This window comes from Dromiciops gliroides, chromosome 1 (assembly GCF_019393635.1).
Source record: "Dromiciops gliroides isolate mDroGli1 chromosome 1, mDroGli1.pri, whole genome shotgun sequence".
In the NCBI taxonomy this organism is placed as follows: domain Eukaryota; kingdom Metazoa; phylum Chordata; class Mammalia; order Microbiotheria; family Microbiotheriidae; genus Dromiciops; species Dromiciops gliroides.
In genome coordinates, this window is record NC_057861.1 from 430046064 (window position 1) to 430061446 (window position 15383).

General features: G+C 38.2%; 1 protein-coding gene across 1 annotated transcript in view; it reads left to right on the forward strand.

Moving 5' to 3' along the window:
* Positions 1–15383, forward strand: part of AP3B1 (adaptor related protein complex 3 subunit beta 1) — a 336292-nt gene that overhangs the window by 193662 nt on the left and 127247 nt on the right. The window contains 1 exon segment of the mRNA XM_043972455.1: positions 14960–15146. Within this exon segment, the coding sequence (XP_043828390.1) occupies positions 14960–15146 (187 nt within the window).

Genomic DNA, 15383 nt, shown 5'->3' on the forward strand with positions numbered 1-15383 from the left:
ATGTTCATTAGTCTTTCCAGGTTTTTCAGGGATCATCCTGTTTTTCATTTCCTGTAGCACAAGTCCATTCCACTACAATCATATAGCACAGCTTTTTCCATCATTCCTCATTTAATGGACATTCCCTTTATTCTCAATTCTTAGCCTCCACCAAGAGTTGCTATAAATATTTTTGGTACAATTTTTCCCCCTTTTCTCTTTTTCATGATTGCTATTATTAACTGTTTACCTTCCATCCTATTCCCTTTCCCATGATATTTATTCTATTATCTATCTTTCATCCTATCACTCTTCAAAAGGGATTTGCTTCTGTCTGTCCCCTCCCCCACTCTGCCCTTCCTTCTTTTGCTCTTCTCTCTCTCTCTCTCTCTCTCTCTCTCTCTCTCTCTCTCTCTCTCTCTCTCTCTCTCTCTTTTTGGCTGCAGGGCAGTGAGGGTTAAGTGACTTGCCCAGGGTCACACAGCTAGTAAGTGTCAAGTGTCTGAGGCCAGATTTGAACTCAGATTCTATTGAATCCAGGGCCAGTGCTTTATCCACTGCACCACCTAGCTGCCCTTGCCCTTCTCTCTTTATCCCCTTCCCCATCTCTTTTCCTACAGGGTTAGAGAGATTACTCCACCCAATTGAGTGTGTACATTATTCCCTCCTTGAGCCAATTCTAATGAGATTGAGGTCTTTGAGCCAATTCTGTTAGGCTCATTTACTGCCTGGATTAAATAGATTACTCCACCCAGTTGGGTGTGTGTGTTAGTCCCTCCTTGAAGCAGCTCTGATGAGTTTAAGGTCTTTGAGCCTTTTCTGATGAGTATAAAATTCATTTACTACCCTGCTCCTCTCCCATCTCTTCCCCCACTCCATAAGCCTTTTCCTGTTTCTTTCATGTAGGATTTCACCTCTGCCCTTCCCCTCCCCCAGTGCATTCACATCACCCTTCAATTTAACCCTAAAGATGTTATCACCTAGCTAGATGACACAGTGGACAAAACATCACCCCTGGACCCAGGGGGATCCCAGCCAAAACCCGACCTCAGACACAAGACAGTTGCCCACTGTACAACCCCAGGTATGTCCCCCAGCTCCAATTTTTTATGGGTCTTATATTTGGAAGTCAAATTTGCCATTCAGTTCAGGTCTTTTCATCACAAATATCTGAAAGTCTTCTTTTTCATTAAAGTCCCATTTTTTCTGCTGAAAGATTATGCTGAGTTTTGCTGGGTAGGTGATTCTTGGTTGTAATCCCATTTCCTTTGCCCTCTGAAATACCATATTCCATGCCCTCCAGTCCTTTAATGTAGAAGCTGCTAGATCTTGTGACTGGGGCTCCACAGTACTTGAATTCTTTCTTTTTGGCAGCTTGCAATATTTTCTCCTTGACCTGAGAGCTCTGGAATTTGGCTATAATATTCCTAGGAGTTTTCCTTTTGGGATCTTGTTCTGGAGGTGATTGGTGGATTCTTTCAATTTCTATTTTAGCTTCTTCTAGAATTTCAGGGCAATTTTCTCTGAGGATATCTTGGAAGATGATGTCTAAGCTCTTTCTTTGATCTTGGTTTTCAGGTAGACCAATAATTTTCAAATTATCTCTCCTGGACCTATTTTCCGGGTCGGAAGTTTTTCCCAGAAGATATTTCACATTTCCCTCTATTTTTTTATTCTTTTGGATTTGCTTTATTGTGTCTTGGTTTCTCATAAAGTCACTGGCTTCCATTTGTTCAATCCTCATTCTTAGACAATTATTTTCATCAGAGAGCTTTTGTACCTCCTTTTCCATTTGGCCAATTTGACTTTTCAAGCTGTTGACTTTTTTCTCATGTCTTTCCTGCATCACCCTCATTTCTCTTTCCATTTTTTCCTCTACCTCTCTAACTTTACCTTCAAAGTCCTTTTTGAGCACCTCTATAGCCTGAGACTAATTCATATTTTTCTTGGAAGCTTTAGATATAGTGGCTCTGATGTTGACATCTTCCTCTGAGGGTGAACCTTCTTCCTTGTTACTGAAGAAACTTTCTATGGTCCTCACCTTTCTCTATCTGCTCATCTTGCCTTTCTTTTACTAGACTTTTAGCTCCTTAAAGTGGGGCACTGTTTCCAGGCATCAGTATCCCAAGCTTAAGAAGTCCCAGGTAGTATGATTTAAGGAGGATCAGGTTCTTCACTGGCCTGGCCTGTTTCCTGGTCCTTAGATGACCCCAGATCAACTTGCTAATCAACCAGCTTTGTGTGTTGTGGTTGTTAGCTCCGAGGAGCCTGTGCCCCTCCCCCACCTGGGCCACTGCTACTTGAGCCTACCTCCTGGTTCTCAGCAGGAGTGTAAAATCCACGTTCTGCCTCAGCACCAGCATAGACCCCTATAGTCTGCCCCCTACCCAGGGCTCAGCCCTCTCACCAGACTGTGAGCTTAGTTCCAGACGACACTGGCGCTTCAGCTGATTTAGAGGCTCTGGCAGTCTCCTTCTCTGGTGAGGCCTTCCTGGGACTGGATCTGTGTCAGGGTGACTGTGGGGTTGGGCTCAACTCCTGTATCAGCACAGCAGCTCCCTCTTTCTGACCTTTCAAGCCGTTCTTGGTTAGAAGATGATTTCAGCACATTCTTCTCTGAGTTTTGCTGCTCCAGGCATTTTCCTATGGCGTTATTTGGATGTTTTTTGGAGAGATCGTGCCATGAGTTCGAGAGCTCACTGCCTTTCCTCCGCCATCTCATGATTATCTTTTGTTTATGATAATCACCATGCTGCCCCACTTTCAGCTTGCAGTCCACTCTAATTCCTGTGTCTTTTTCAGAGTAAATCCTTTTTAGCCACACATCTCCTATCTCATACTTGTGATGTTTGTATTTTTACCCCAAGTATAAGTCTCCATTGAACTCTTTTTAAACTTCATCTTAATGTATTTGGCCTGTTGTTTCAAGCTAAGATTTTTTTGGTTCCTACCTCTTTCACTCAGTATATTAGCAATTCATCCTAATGGTGATCTTGTGAAAAGTGTATAATGATGTATGCTTTTATTCAAATCATTGACAGAACTGTTAACATAGGAATGAATGAGTGAAAACATTTATCAGGTATTTACTTTGTGTAAAGCACCACATTATGTTAAGCACTAGGGATAGAAGAAGAAAAGGAAGGCAATCTTTGCTCTCAGTCTCTCCCCTCTCCTCAAATACTCCAGTGGTTCCTTATCACTTCCAGGATCCTGTACAAAATACTTTGTTTGGCATTCAAAGCTCTTCAAAATCTAGCCTTCTCCTAACTTTGCAGTCTTCTTACATCATAATCCCCACCACACACTTAGCAGTCCTTTGACACTGGCCTCTTGTCTTTTTCATCTTGGCTCTTAGCATTTCTCTGGTTGTTTCTCATGTCTGGAATATTCTCTTTCTTTATTTCTGCCTCCTTGCTTCCCTGGCTTCTTTCTCAATAAAGCTAGAATCCCATTTGCTACAGGTAGCTTTTCCTAATCCTTAATTCTAGTGCCTCCTATTTATCCTGTATGTTGCTTGTTTTTACTTATTTATTTGATTATCTGCTCTATTAGATTATAATAGATGGAGACTTGACAGTAGAGACTGTCTTTTGCCTCTTTTTATATTACCAGTTTAGCATAGTGCCCACCACATAGTCCGTGCTTAAAAATGCTTACTGACTGATTTGACTAATGGAGGAAACAACACAATAGTGTCAAAAACACATCCATTGGATACTTGACTTGATTCCTTTTGCAGGGGTGACATAAAACCATTTATGAACATTCTTTGGGCATGGTTATTCAGCTCGTTCTAAATCCATCTAATTTTCCCATTATCTAGCCTACATTTCTGTGTTCTCCACAAGAACAGCATGGGAGACTTTGTCAAATGCATTGTAAAGATAAACTATATTTTGACATCCTCTTGACCTTCTAGCCTCTGTACCTCTCGGCCTTTTGTATAAATATCAAAGTTATGGTCTGCTGTAGAAAATTGTTTATTAAAGTCTACCTGTTCTCTTATTTTTGTGGAAGAGATCCTCAAGATATACATGTAGTCTATCCTTAGAAAGATTGCTTTAAATTTGAGGGAAATGACATATAAGTCAGTAGTTGCAGATCTTTTTCTACTTGCCTTTTTTGGTCATAGTTTGATTTCTTCTCTATTTGAAGGAATATACTTCCCTCCCTCCGTCCCTCCTTCTTTCTCTTCCTTCTTCCTTCCTCCCTCCCTTTTTCCCTCCCTCCTTCCTTTCTTTACTTTTCTTTTTCCCTCCTTTCTCTCCCCACCAATTGATTCTTTGGTCCTTTTAGATTATCACCTCCAAAGTGGACTTTTTCCTTGTGTACTTATTCAGTTCCACTCATCTTTCCAGATTTTCTCATCCTCTTAAAATAACTTTTATTTCCTCATATAGTACATGATCGCCAGAATTAGGATTGTGGCTGTGTGAGTAGAGAGAAATAGAAACCATGCAGGGTAGGGACTTCTAGCTTTGGCAGAACATTCATTTTGTGATGTGAGTCGGTCACTTAGTCAACAAGCATCTAGTAATCTCTGACTATATGCCAAGCACTGTGTTAACCACAGAGGATGCAAAGAAGGTCATTAAAAAACAAGCAGTCCTTCCTTTCAAGAAGCTTCCAATCTCTAATGGAGGAGACAATGTGAAAACAACTGCTACAATTAGTATATAGAAGGGATAGAGGGATAAACAACTGAGGAAAGGCATTAGGGTTAAGAAGGGTTGGAAAAGACTTCCTGTAGAAGTAGAATTTCAGCGAGGACATGAAAGAAACCAGGGAAGCCATGAAATGGAGATAAGGAAGGAGTGTGTTTCAGGCATGGGGGACATGCCAAAGAAGAGGCATGAATGTGTCTTGTGTAAGGAGCCGCAAGAAGGCCAGTGTGACTAGACTGAAGAGTATGTGATGGGCTATAAGGAGTAAGAAGATTGGAAAGGTAAGAAAGGACTAGGTTTTTAAGGGCTTCAGAAGCTAAACAGAGGATTTAAAATTTGATCCTGAAGTTTATTGAATGGGGAAAGATGGGGAGGGTAAACATGGCCTGACTAGGAACTTGGCTGACTCCCTGTACTTTAGGATGATAAATTTGACAGCTGAGTTAAGTGGAGTAGGGAGAACTGAGGCAGGGAGACCAATCAGCAAGCTGTTGGAATAGTCTAGTAGTGAGGTGATGAAGTCCCACGCTGGGGTGTCACAGAAGAAAAGAGTGTTTATATGAAAGATTTTACAAAGGTAGAATTGATAGGACTTGGCAACTGATTGAATATGGTTAACGAGGGAGAGTGAGGAATCTTGGATGAGAATGAGGCGTAATGAACTTTCCTGACTGCGAGGCATACTGGTTGGGAGGAGCTGAGGAAGAGACCAAGTTTGCAATAAACATTAAAAGGATTGATGTTTATAATTGAAAGCTACAGTGGTTGTAGCCTCTGCAGAGTTTTCCTTTCCTGCCTCCCCTTATCCCGCTTGGTTTGAAGGCAAATGAGAGAAGCAATAAGGATTTAAACCCTGAAAAACACTTTCGCCAGAAATGCTCTATAAGAGGGACAAAAAGTAGCTGTGTATTAGATGTCCCTCCTCTCACCAGATGCCACATCCAAAGAGATATTACTCCAAAAGGTAATGTTAAATTAAAAACTAGTTTGTAAAAATCTTATGAAGAAACATGTATGAACAATATAATTTCATTTAAAAGAGAGAAACAGTGGAGAGAAAAAAACAAGTTCAAGAAAGCTTACCAAGCAAGATAGCCAGTAATCAGAATCATCTAAAGAGCCTTCAAGGATCAAAATGGGAGGAGAATAACAAACATCAAATATTTTTTTAAAAAGACTTTACTGGGGCAGCTAGGTGTTAGTGGACAGAGCACTGGCCCTGAAGTCAGGAGGACCTGAGTTCAAATGTGGCCTCAGACACTTGACACTTACTAGCTGTGTGACCGTGGCCAAGTCACTTAGCCCCAGTTGGCTCACCAAAAAAAAAAAAAAAAAAAAAAGACTTTACCAAACTATGTTTTCCATCAAGGGTAGGTGAATGACTGTACTTGAACCCTGTTATCACTGTCCCAGGGCTATATAGGAAGTAGAAAAGAGCAATAAAAAGAAAAAAAAATTGAGAAAAGCTGCCAGATTGGCCTTAACTGCATATTAAGATCTGGACTGAAGCCAACATAGTTGTAAGGGCATTGAGGGGCCATTTTACAAAGTATGTGAAAGGGGAAAATTCTAAAGGTATGAAAAAACTCTGAGATCTTATTGATAGATAAGATGACTATATATATAACAGATAACTAGCAAATACCAATAACTGCTGACCAATTTGCCCACCATAAAAACTCAATTTCGGGCATTCTTGATGAGGGTATGGGGAGGGAATTAGCAGGATTTTACAAGTGATAACAGAGACTACATCTCTGCCTTTGTAAAGAATATAAGATCTCATTGTGCTTATTGTTGATTATGAAAAACTGTTTGATTCAGTAGAACAAATCCTGTATTGCAGGCTCTTTTACAACATAGTTTCTCTCATCCATACATCAAAATCATTCAAGGTACCTTGGCATATGTAACAACAAAAATCACCCTGTTCATCAACCCTGTGATAATAAACATCAGATGAGACATACAACAAATAGGTATATGCTCTCTAAAGGTATTTGCCACTTTGAGTCAGAAGATCTGGTTCAGAATCCAAGTTGAAAAGGGATTCCCTGTGAATTGTGAGTTCCTCCGGATGCTTCTATTGACAGATGACATCATATTGGTTGCATTAAACCCCAGAACAATGCAGAGCATCCCAGAAAAGATTTATAGTCACAGTAATTTGGCCTATATATTCAAACAGCAAAGACCTAGAAAATAAATGTCTGTTGCCTTTAAAATATGCATTTGGGGGCAGCTAGGTGGCACAGTGGATAAAGCACTGGCCTTGGATTCAGGAGGACCTGAGTTCAAATCCAGCCTCACACACTTGACACTTAACTAGTTGTGTGACCCTGGGCAAGTCACTTAACCCTCATTGCCATAATAATAATAATAATAATAATAATAATAATAATAATAATAATAATAAAAAATATGCATTTGGATAGACACACTGCTATATTGCCTTCTGGAAATCACAGTGCTCTTTTAATGACCCCAGGGTTCTCATTATAACAAAAGCTTATGGGGTTTTTTTTGTGTTTTTTTTTTTTAGTGAGGCAATTGGGGTTAAGTGACTTGCCCAGGGTCACACAGCTAGTAAGTGTTAAGTGTCTGAGGCCGGATTTTAACTCAGGTGCTCCTGACTCCAGGGCCAGTGCTCTATCCACTGCGCCATCTAGCTGCCCCAGCTTATGTTTTAATATCAACATTCTACCAGTATTGCTGTGCCATATCCCTTCAGAAATTGATAGAACAACCAAGGACCCTGAAACTAAGGACCTTATAAATAGCATTGTTGGGGCAGCTAGGTGGCGCAGTGGATAAAGCACTGGCCCTGGATTCAGGAGGACCTGAGTTCAAATCCAGCCTCAGACACTTGACACTTACTAGCTGTGTGACCCTGGGCAAGTCACTTAACCCTCATTGCCCCGCAAAAACAAAACAAAATAAATAGCATTGTTCCCCAAACCATCAGACCTGTTTCTAGCCCAGTTCCTGCAGCTATCATTGTAGAAAATTTTTCTCATTAGTACCAGCAAGGGAAAGTCATTTTGGCAGTGCTGTTGACAACGATGTATTACTAAGATGAAAAACTGTAAGAAGGCAGACTGATTAGGATGCTACTGCAATGGTACAGGCAAGGAGTGATAAATGCTTAAATTAGCATTATTAGAATGGAGAGAAGGACATGAACGTGAGAGATGTTGAAGAGTCAGAATCAGAAAGATGTGATAGGTCTTTGTCAGAAGACACAGGTGAACATGGACCTCTGCCACCAACAGACAGATAAACACAGGAATCCTGGGAGTCACAGTGCCCTGAGTCCCCCTGTCCTGCTTTCAGCCTAGACCTTCACCCTGTCATCTCGGGAAACAGACCAGTCATCCCCACCAATTGCCAACCAGCCACCTTTCATAGGGCACATGGGCCTCACTGAAGTAGTGGGGAACCCTGAGGGAGAGAGAGGAGGTGCTATGTGCCAGGCAAATCAAGCAGCCCCCACCAACTTGACTACCATATCACCTTGGAACCTAAAAAAAGATGGCCCAGACTCCTGAACCCAAGCGCCTTTAGAATAGCAATTCTTCTAACCCAGTGGCCTTAGCCATCATCCTGGGAAGATTCAACATCCCCTGTGGAGATGCAGCCTGGAGATTGTTCCCACAGAGGCTACAGCCACAGCTCCTGAAAACCCCCAAACCAAAGTTCTTATCACCAGAGTCCTGGGCACTGTCAGATGGTTCAAAATCAAAAACAAAAATGATTTTATCAGTGGAAATGACCTTAAAGAAGAGGCTTTGCCACCAAGACCATATGATGTTTCTGTCTAGCTTTGAGCTGAAACCTTCCACGTGTCGTCTAGCCCATTAGTATGTGAGCTCCTTGAGAGCTAATTGTATCCCGGTTGCTTAGCACAGTGTTTTGCACATAGTGAGTACTTTTTAAATGCTTTATTACTTCATTCATTCTTGAATTTTTGACACTGTTGGACACCACTTCCTTAGCTTCCATCTTTTTCCTTGGCTTCTGTGAAACAGTCTCTTCTAATTCTCTTCCCCTTACTCCTTCTAAGTCTTTTTTGTGATCATTATCTAAATTCCACCCACTAAGTTGTAGATGTGCTCCTGGGCTCTATTCTGGACTTGATTTTCTCATTAGCTTCATTGGGTTCAGTTTTCATCTCTATTCAAATACCATCTAGCATATCCATCCTTCCTTTGTCTCTGGAGTTGCAGTCCTTTAGCACTGACTGCTAGACGTCTATCTCTATTTTGTTGTCTCAAAAGCATCTCAAAATCAAAACACCTAAAATATAACTTTTGTTTTTTACCCAAATTGAATCCTCCATCAAACTTCGCTATTTTTATTAAATACAGCACCATCATTTCGGGCATTAAGGTTTGGATCCTTGGAGTAATCCTCTGTAATTTCTTTTCCTTTTCCATGTCCAATCATTTGTCAAGTCTTTTGATTCTAATTCTTTGATAGTCTCTCACAGGCATGCTCTTTTTTCCATTCTTACAATGATAATTCATATAGTTATCACTGTGCTTTTACTGTTGCAGTAGCATTCTCATTGATCCCCTTTCTCACAGTCTCTCCTCCTAGCAATCATCATCAACACAACTGCCAAAATGACCTTTCCTAAGCACAGGTCGGTCCATGTCACTCCTCTGCTCAAGAAACTTCAGTGGCTCCCTGATATTTCTATAATAAAATAGAAGTACTTATGAATGTTAAATGATATCACTTGGAACAATGTGGTTTCCTTTTGATGGTATATAATTTATCACATAATTTAGAAATAAGAAAATCACATATCTAAGACATGAATCATAGCACCCCATAGTTAACTCAGTTATTCTGGACTGATTTTCCATTTTGTAGTTTATACATATCTTATGCTTGTTATCTTCTTCCTGCAATCTTCCCTTTAACCACTTAATGGTTCATTAGCAACTTTAGAACCCTTATCTGAATAGAACTGGAGAATAAAAATAAGAGAACCCCTTATCATTTTGGCTACTTTTTCATAGCTGTGTTAAAATAATTTACTGGATAATTGAGTTGTCTTTAAATAACATTTTCTGATTAACAGTAGATTTTAGGTATCCATGTTATTCCTATTTACCATTACCACCCACATGCAATCACATTGATTATATATTGAAAGGTAGCATTTCACTTATCTATTTTAGATACTGCCTTAAAACAACCATTTAAGAAGTGATAGGTTTTTTTGTTTTTTGTTTTTTAATGATGAAGAGGAGCAGCTAGGTGGCGCAGTGGATAAAGCACTGGCCCTGGATTCAGGAGTACCTGAGGTCAAATCTGGCCTCAGACACTTGACACTTACTAGCTGTGTGACCCTGGGCAAGTCACTTAACCCCCATTGCCCTGCAAAAAAAAAATGATGAAGACATAGGAACCTGCACTAGCTATAGTCTCTCTTCTTTCCCCTGTGGTTACTAACTCCTCCATTTATAACATTTGGGTACTGGTGTCAAAAATTGATAACAGCAAGTGAGAAAATTTGGATGGATAACCTTAATATACTAATAGCATTACACATGTCAGGAAACAGTTAATTAAGCAAATGCAGGTTTTTCTTCCAAATGCAGTGTTTTCTTCCACTTGGGGAAGTTGAAAGGTTGTACTTTTGAAATTAGAGAATAGAGAAACCTCAAGGTACATTATATGCTTCTTCATATTTTGCCTTTTTGAGAGACATTCTCGAATTTTCTCTTTGAATAATATAGTTCTTCATGGTTTCCAAAGTGTTTTACATGTATTATCTCATTAATTTACTACATCACTTGAGTTCTCATTTTTCAGTTTTGTGAATTTATTATTTTTATCACAGCTTCATTGTATCATTTATTAATTATTACTTAATAGTCTATTAGAAATTATTTTCATCTGTCTTTTGTATGCGTATACATGTTTATTACAACTTTTAAAAATGTTTGACTGAGAAAGAATTCACCTTCTCTTTTCTTAGTCCTTTTATTTGAAGTGAACTTGTGATTTCTTTAGTATAGGAAGCCTGTTTCTGAGAAACTACCTTTGTTCACACATATCAACACTTTCAGTGCATGTAATAAATAGTTTCCTGGGGCACTGAGAGGTTACTTCACTGGCTCAGGGTCATAGAGCCAGAGGCAGTGCTTGAACCTGTTTTGTGTGTATGTGTGTATGTGTTGGGGGGGGAGGGGCTGTCCCCAAGGCAAGTTCTTAATCTACTACTCTATTTTCTCTTCTTAATCCATATAATTTTTTTAGTTTCAAGTTTACACCATTTACTTGAGGAATGAAAATTTTATTTGATTAAAAATATTTTTTAATCTTTCTGACCTGAAAGGATGCTTTAAAACATAGACCCGGGGCAGCTAGATGGCACAGTAGATAAAGCACCAGAGGGGGACTCAGGAGGACCTGAGTTCAAATCTGGCCTCAAACACTTGACACTTACTAGCTGTGTAGCCCTGGGCAAGTCACTTAACCCTCATTGCCCCGCAAAAACAAACAAACAAAATAGGGCCCAGTTTCCAGTATTGCATTGTAATGACTGACCCATCTATGGGTTGTTCTTTTGTTTTTGGTGGATTTTCCTATTAGTTTGCTGTTTAAATTAATTACAAATTAATTTAAATACTTTAGTGAACTGGTTAGCTAAGAGCAAAAAAAAAAAAGAATCTTACAAAAAGCAAAAATTGAACAGACCCAATACCTGAAAGAAATAGGCATTGCCTCAGTGAAATTTGGTTGTGGTTGACTAAAAAGTTTAAGAAAAGTTAAATGTACAATAGAGACCCATATTTAATTTTATTATTTACTGCCATTTAATTGTTATATCTGATTGTTTCATTTTAATTATTACTTAGGAGGCAATTAAATTTTTTTAAATGAGGCATGGTATTGAATAATTGATATCCAGTGTTCTTTCTAATTCTGATATTGTATGATACTATGATTTCTCTTTCCTTCCACATCCAAGTGCAGTCATAGGAAAACCTTAGATGGTCTTAGCAAGAAAACTAATACTTGTCACCTATGTCTCTGATGTGGTTTTGTTTGTTCCTAACTTTAGTTGCTAAAAAATAGCAACTAAATAGCACTTCTGGGACCTCTGATGGAATTTTGATCCAAGTGTTGGTTAATCCCCTTTATTCTCATTAAAACTAAAGGCATTTGCCTATGCTATCCATGTTCTCATCTCTGATTTTGCAGAGGTTGGAAGCTCTTCACTAGTTAGTGATGCTATATATTACCATCTCTACCCCCTGCCTTGCCCAACTTCTCAGAAGTGACTTTGACACTAGTAAGTATGGGAACCTGTGAAAAACTGTGCCAAATAATAAAAAACATAGAGATTGTTAGAGGGGTGAGAGTGTGGATGTTTTAAACTAAACTATCTCACTGAAAAGGCATTCTGGTCAGAGGTGACAGTTAAGAAAAAAACAAACAACCACAACACATTTTTCAGTGTATTGATGGCTCTACTGATGTGGACTCTGTCTTCTCTTGTATTGCTTAGAGCTTATGCCCTCTCATGCTGTGGAATTCTTGTCTGTATCTTTCCAAGACTCCCATTGAGTATCTGCCTTCTTTACCTAGGGTTTCTTCTATCTGTTATGGATATAAATGCAATATTCAAGCTATTAACCTAGTAGCTTTCACTTTCACTACTGCCTTCCTTAGAAGGAAGTCATTCATGTTCTTAATAATGCCTTTTATTCTACTTCTTGTGTGCAAGTCATCTTTTTGGTTTTGGTTTTGGTTTTTTTGTTTTTTGTTTTTGTTTTTGTTTTTGGCGGGGCAATGGGGGTTAAGTGACTTGCCCAGGGTCACACAGCTAGTAAGTGTCAAGTGTCTGAGGCCGGATTTGAACTCAGGTACTCCTGACTCCAGGGCCGGTGCTTTATCCATTACACCACCTAGCTGCCCCCGCAAGTCATCTTTTTAATAAACTGTAGCCTTTTCCTAGAAGTGACCTCAATAACAATTATTCATATATATACATATATATAAAACATATAATTTGTACATATGTACGTCCACCCACCCATCCATACACACACACAGCCCCCCCCCCCCCCCCACACACACACCCTCACACATTTGCCTCTTTCTATTCCTCTTTCCTTCTGCATTTTACCATTGCTCCTTGGGTCACCTGCCAGTTTTAATTCATTTGAGATCATGGAACTGATTATTCATGCCTTCTTCCAGTGTCATTGTGTTAGGTGTTTTAGGTAGCTTTTCTTCATGAACCCTACACTTTTTGCCATTCATTTTAAAAATGAAACAAAAGCATAGAGTCAAAATCATGGAGGTATGATTAATCTTCATGGAATTAAGCACGTTTTTGTTTATTTTAAATTTGTTAAATATAACAGGAGCTGATTTACATGCTTTATTTAGAATGAGCCATCTTAATATAATCACTTTGTGGTAAAACATACTATTTTTGCAGAGAAACTACATTTTTATATTTTTTTCAGCCTCTTATTTATTCAAAGGTTTAAATAAATGTTGACCTTGTTTATATTGTGGCATTTCTTTGAAAAACCAGTGTAGATGCTCTTTTGCTAATGTGACCTATAAAATGGGCTACTATTGTTCTTACAATGTCTGCTCATTGATTCAGTTTTGTTTATCAAGAAATAGGTGAAGACTTAAGTCTGTGATCTAATGCCCATCAAAGAGGAGCAACAGATTAGTCTATTGTGCCTGTGTTGGCATTTATCTTCTCTTATGTTAAGTTTGTTTAATTAGGTTGCTGTCTTCATTAAGTTTTGTAAGAACATGTTAACAGTGTATCTTAAAAATTAATTTTGGAGATCATATTTGCTAGAAGCATTTATAACTGTTACTCTCAAAAACACTATTTTGTGAACAGGTGACTAATTTACCAATCATTAGTAAACATTAGCTTAAAAGGGTTAAAACCATTTTGCTATTATATATGGTATAGATCTTATCTCTTCTATTAAAATAACAAATCATAAGATTGTTTCCATATGAAGTTTAGTCAACATTGCTTCACATTTATTAAGGGTGACAATTGTTGATAGCCACATTAGGTGGAAGACTATTGGCACTACAATTTTCTTTTGTATTAATAAAACTCTTAGTATCTTGAATACTTTCTTACCAAAAAGGCTGCTTCTATATGGAAGAATGCTTTTAACAAATTATTACCTTCAGATAACTGCCTATGCTGCTTTCAGTTTTTCTAAAGTGTGCAGCTAAGCTGGGTTGTTAGGGTTTTTGTTGTTGTTGTTCTAATGCTTGTGAAGTGTCTTCATGCAAATGGTTTGTCAATTAACTCTGCTTATAGAGATTACTTTATATTTTTACACATGTAATATGTATAAAATTTAACTTTTAAGTTTATAGTTTTATATCTGCATAGTAAATGAAAGATTGTTTTTTAAAAAGAATCAAAATTTTAAATAGTAACATCCATTTTCTTCTCCTTTTGCTAAAATTCAATTTTATTTTAATTATTATTAAAATTATCTCAATGTGTATTAATGTAGTACACTCAGAAATTGAATTAGGAAATCTTATTATGGTATAAAAGCGGCTATAATATAAGTTGTTCCCATACCTAGATAAATAAATGACCAATATTATTGGAGGCTATAAGCAGCAAGGAAAAAAAAATGGAAGAAGTCTTTTATCCTAGTTTTTAGAGGGCATCAGCAGCTTGCTTTTATGAAAAAGTAACAGCTAAATGCACTGCAAATAATTTGCAGTAATCCAGTTCAGTGATTCATGTGTCTGCTTTAATGGGTCATAATTCAGGGTAAAGTAACTGAGTGCAGTCAGAGTGCAGACACTGCTTATGCCAGGGACAGTATCTCTTCATAAAACACACCTCAGCAGAAGCGGTTTGCCAGCCCCCTAATACCCTCTGATGTTTTGATGTCCTGCATATTTTTCCGATTAAGTTTTGAGTGCCATGTTTTTAGTTGTATTTCCACATTCATTATCCTCACGTAGACCCTTCAGCGGGTTTGCCATATATGATTATTTTTTTAATGATGCCTTTCTTTCCACTTCAGCAGTTTAATAATCTAGCACATGGCTGCTTCTCAGTGCTCAGCATTCACCTCCCCAATACAGAGGAGGACATGTGCTTTGGCTTCAAAATTCCATTTGCAGTGTTAGAAATGCATATTCCCTATGGAACAACATTTGTTTGACATAACCATTCATTTTTATTACCTCTTTAAATATGTTTATCCAGAGTTATCAATAATCATAAATAACTGTATTCTTTTCTTGTTCTGTTTTTTTTTTTTTCCTAACAGACAAAATTGCTTACCCAATACATATTAAATCTCGGCAAGTATGACCAAAACTATGATATCAGAGACCGTACAAGATTTATTAGGCAGCTTATTGTTCCAAATGAGAAGAGCGGAGCCTTGAGCAAATATGCCAAAAAAATCTTTTTGGCCCAAAAGCCTGCCCCATTGCTTGAATCTCCTTTTAAAGGTAGGCTTTCCAGAGTAACTTCAAAGCATCTATTTTGTGAAGAAATGTGGCATCATATTCTATTTCTAATGTTCTTAAGATGTCACTTAGCAAATATAACTGATTAACATTTTGAAAATATGTAAGAACAATATGCTTTCCACTCACCAGCTTTTAGGACAAGTTTTATAGTCATATCATTTTAGGTTTGTGTGTGTTAAACATCTTAGATTTAGAATGATTCTGAAAACACTGATT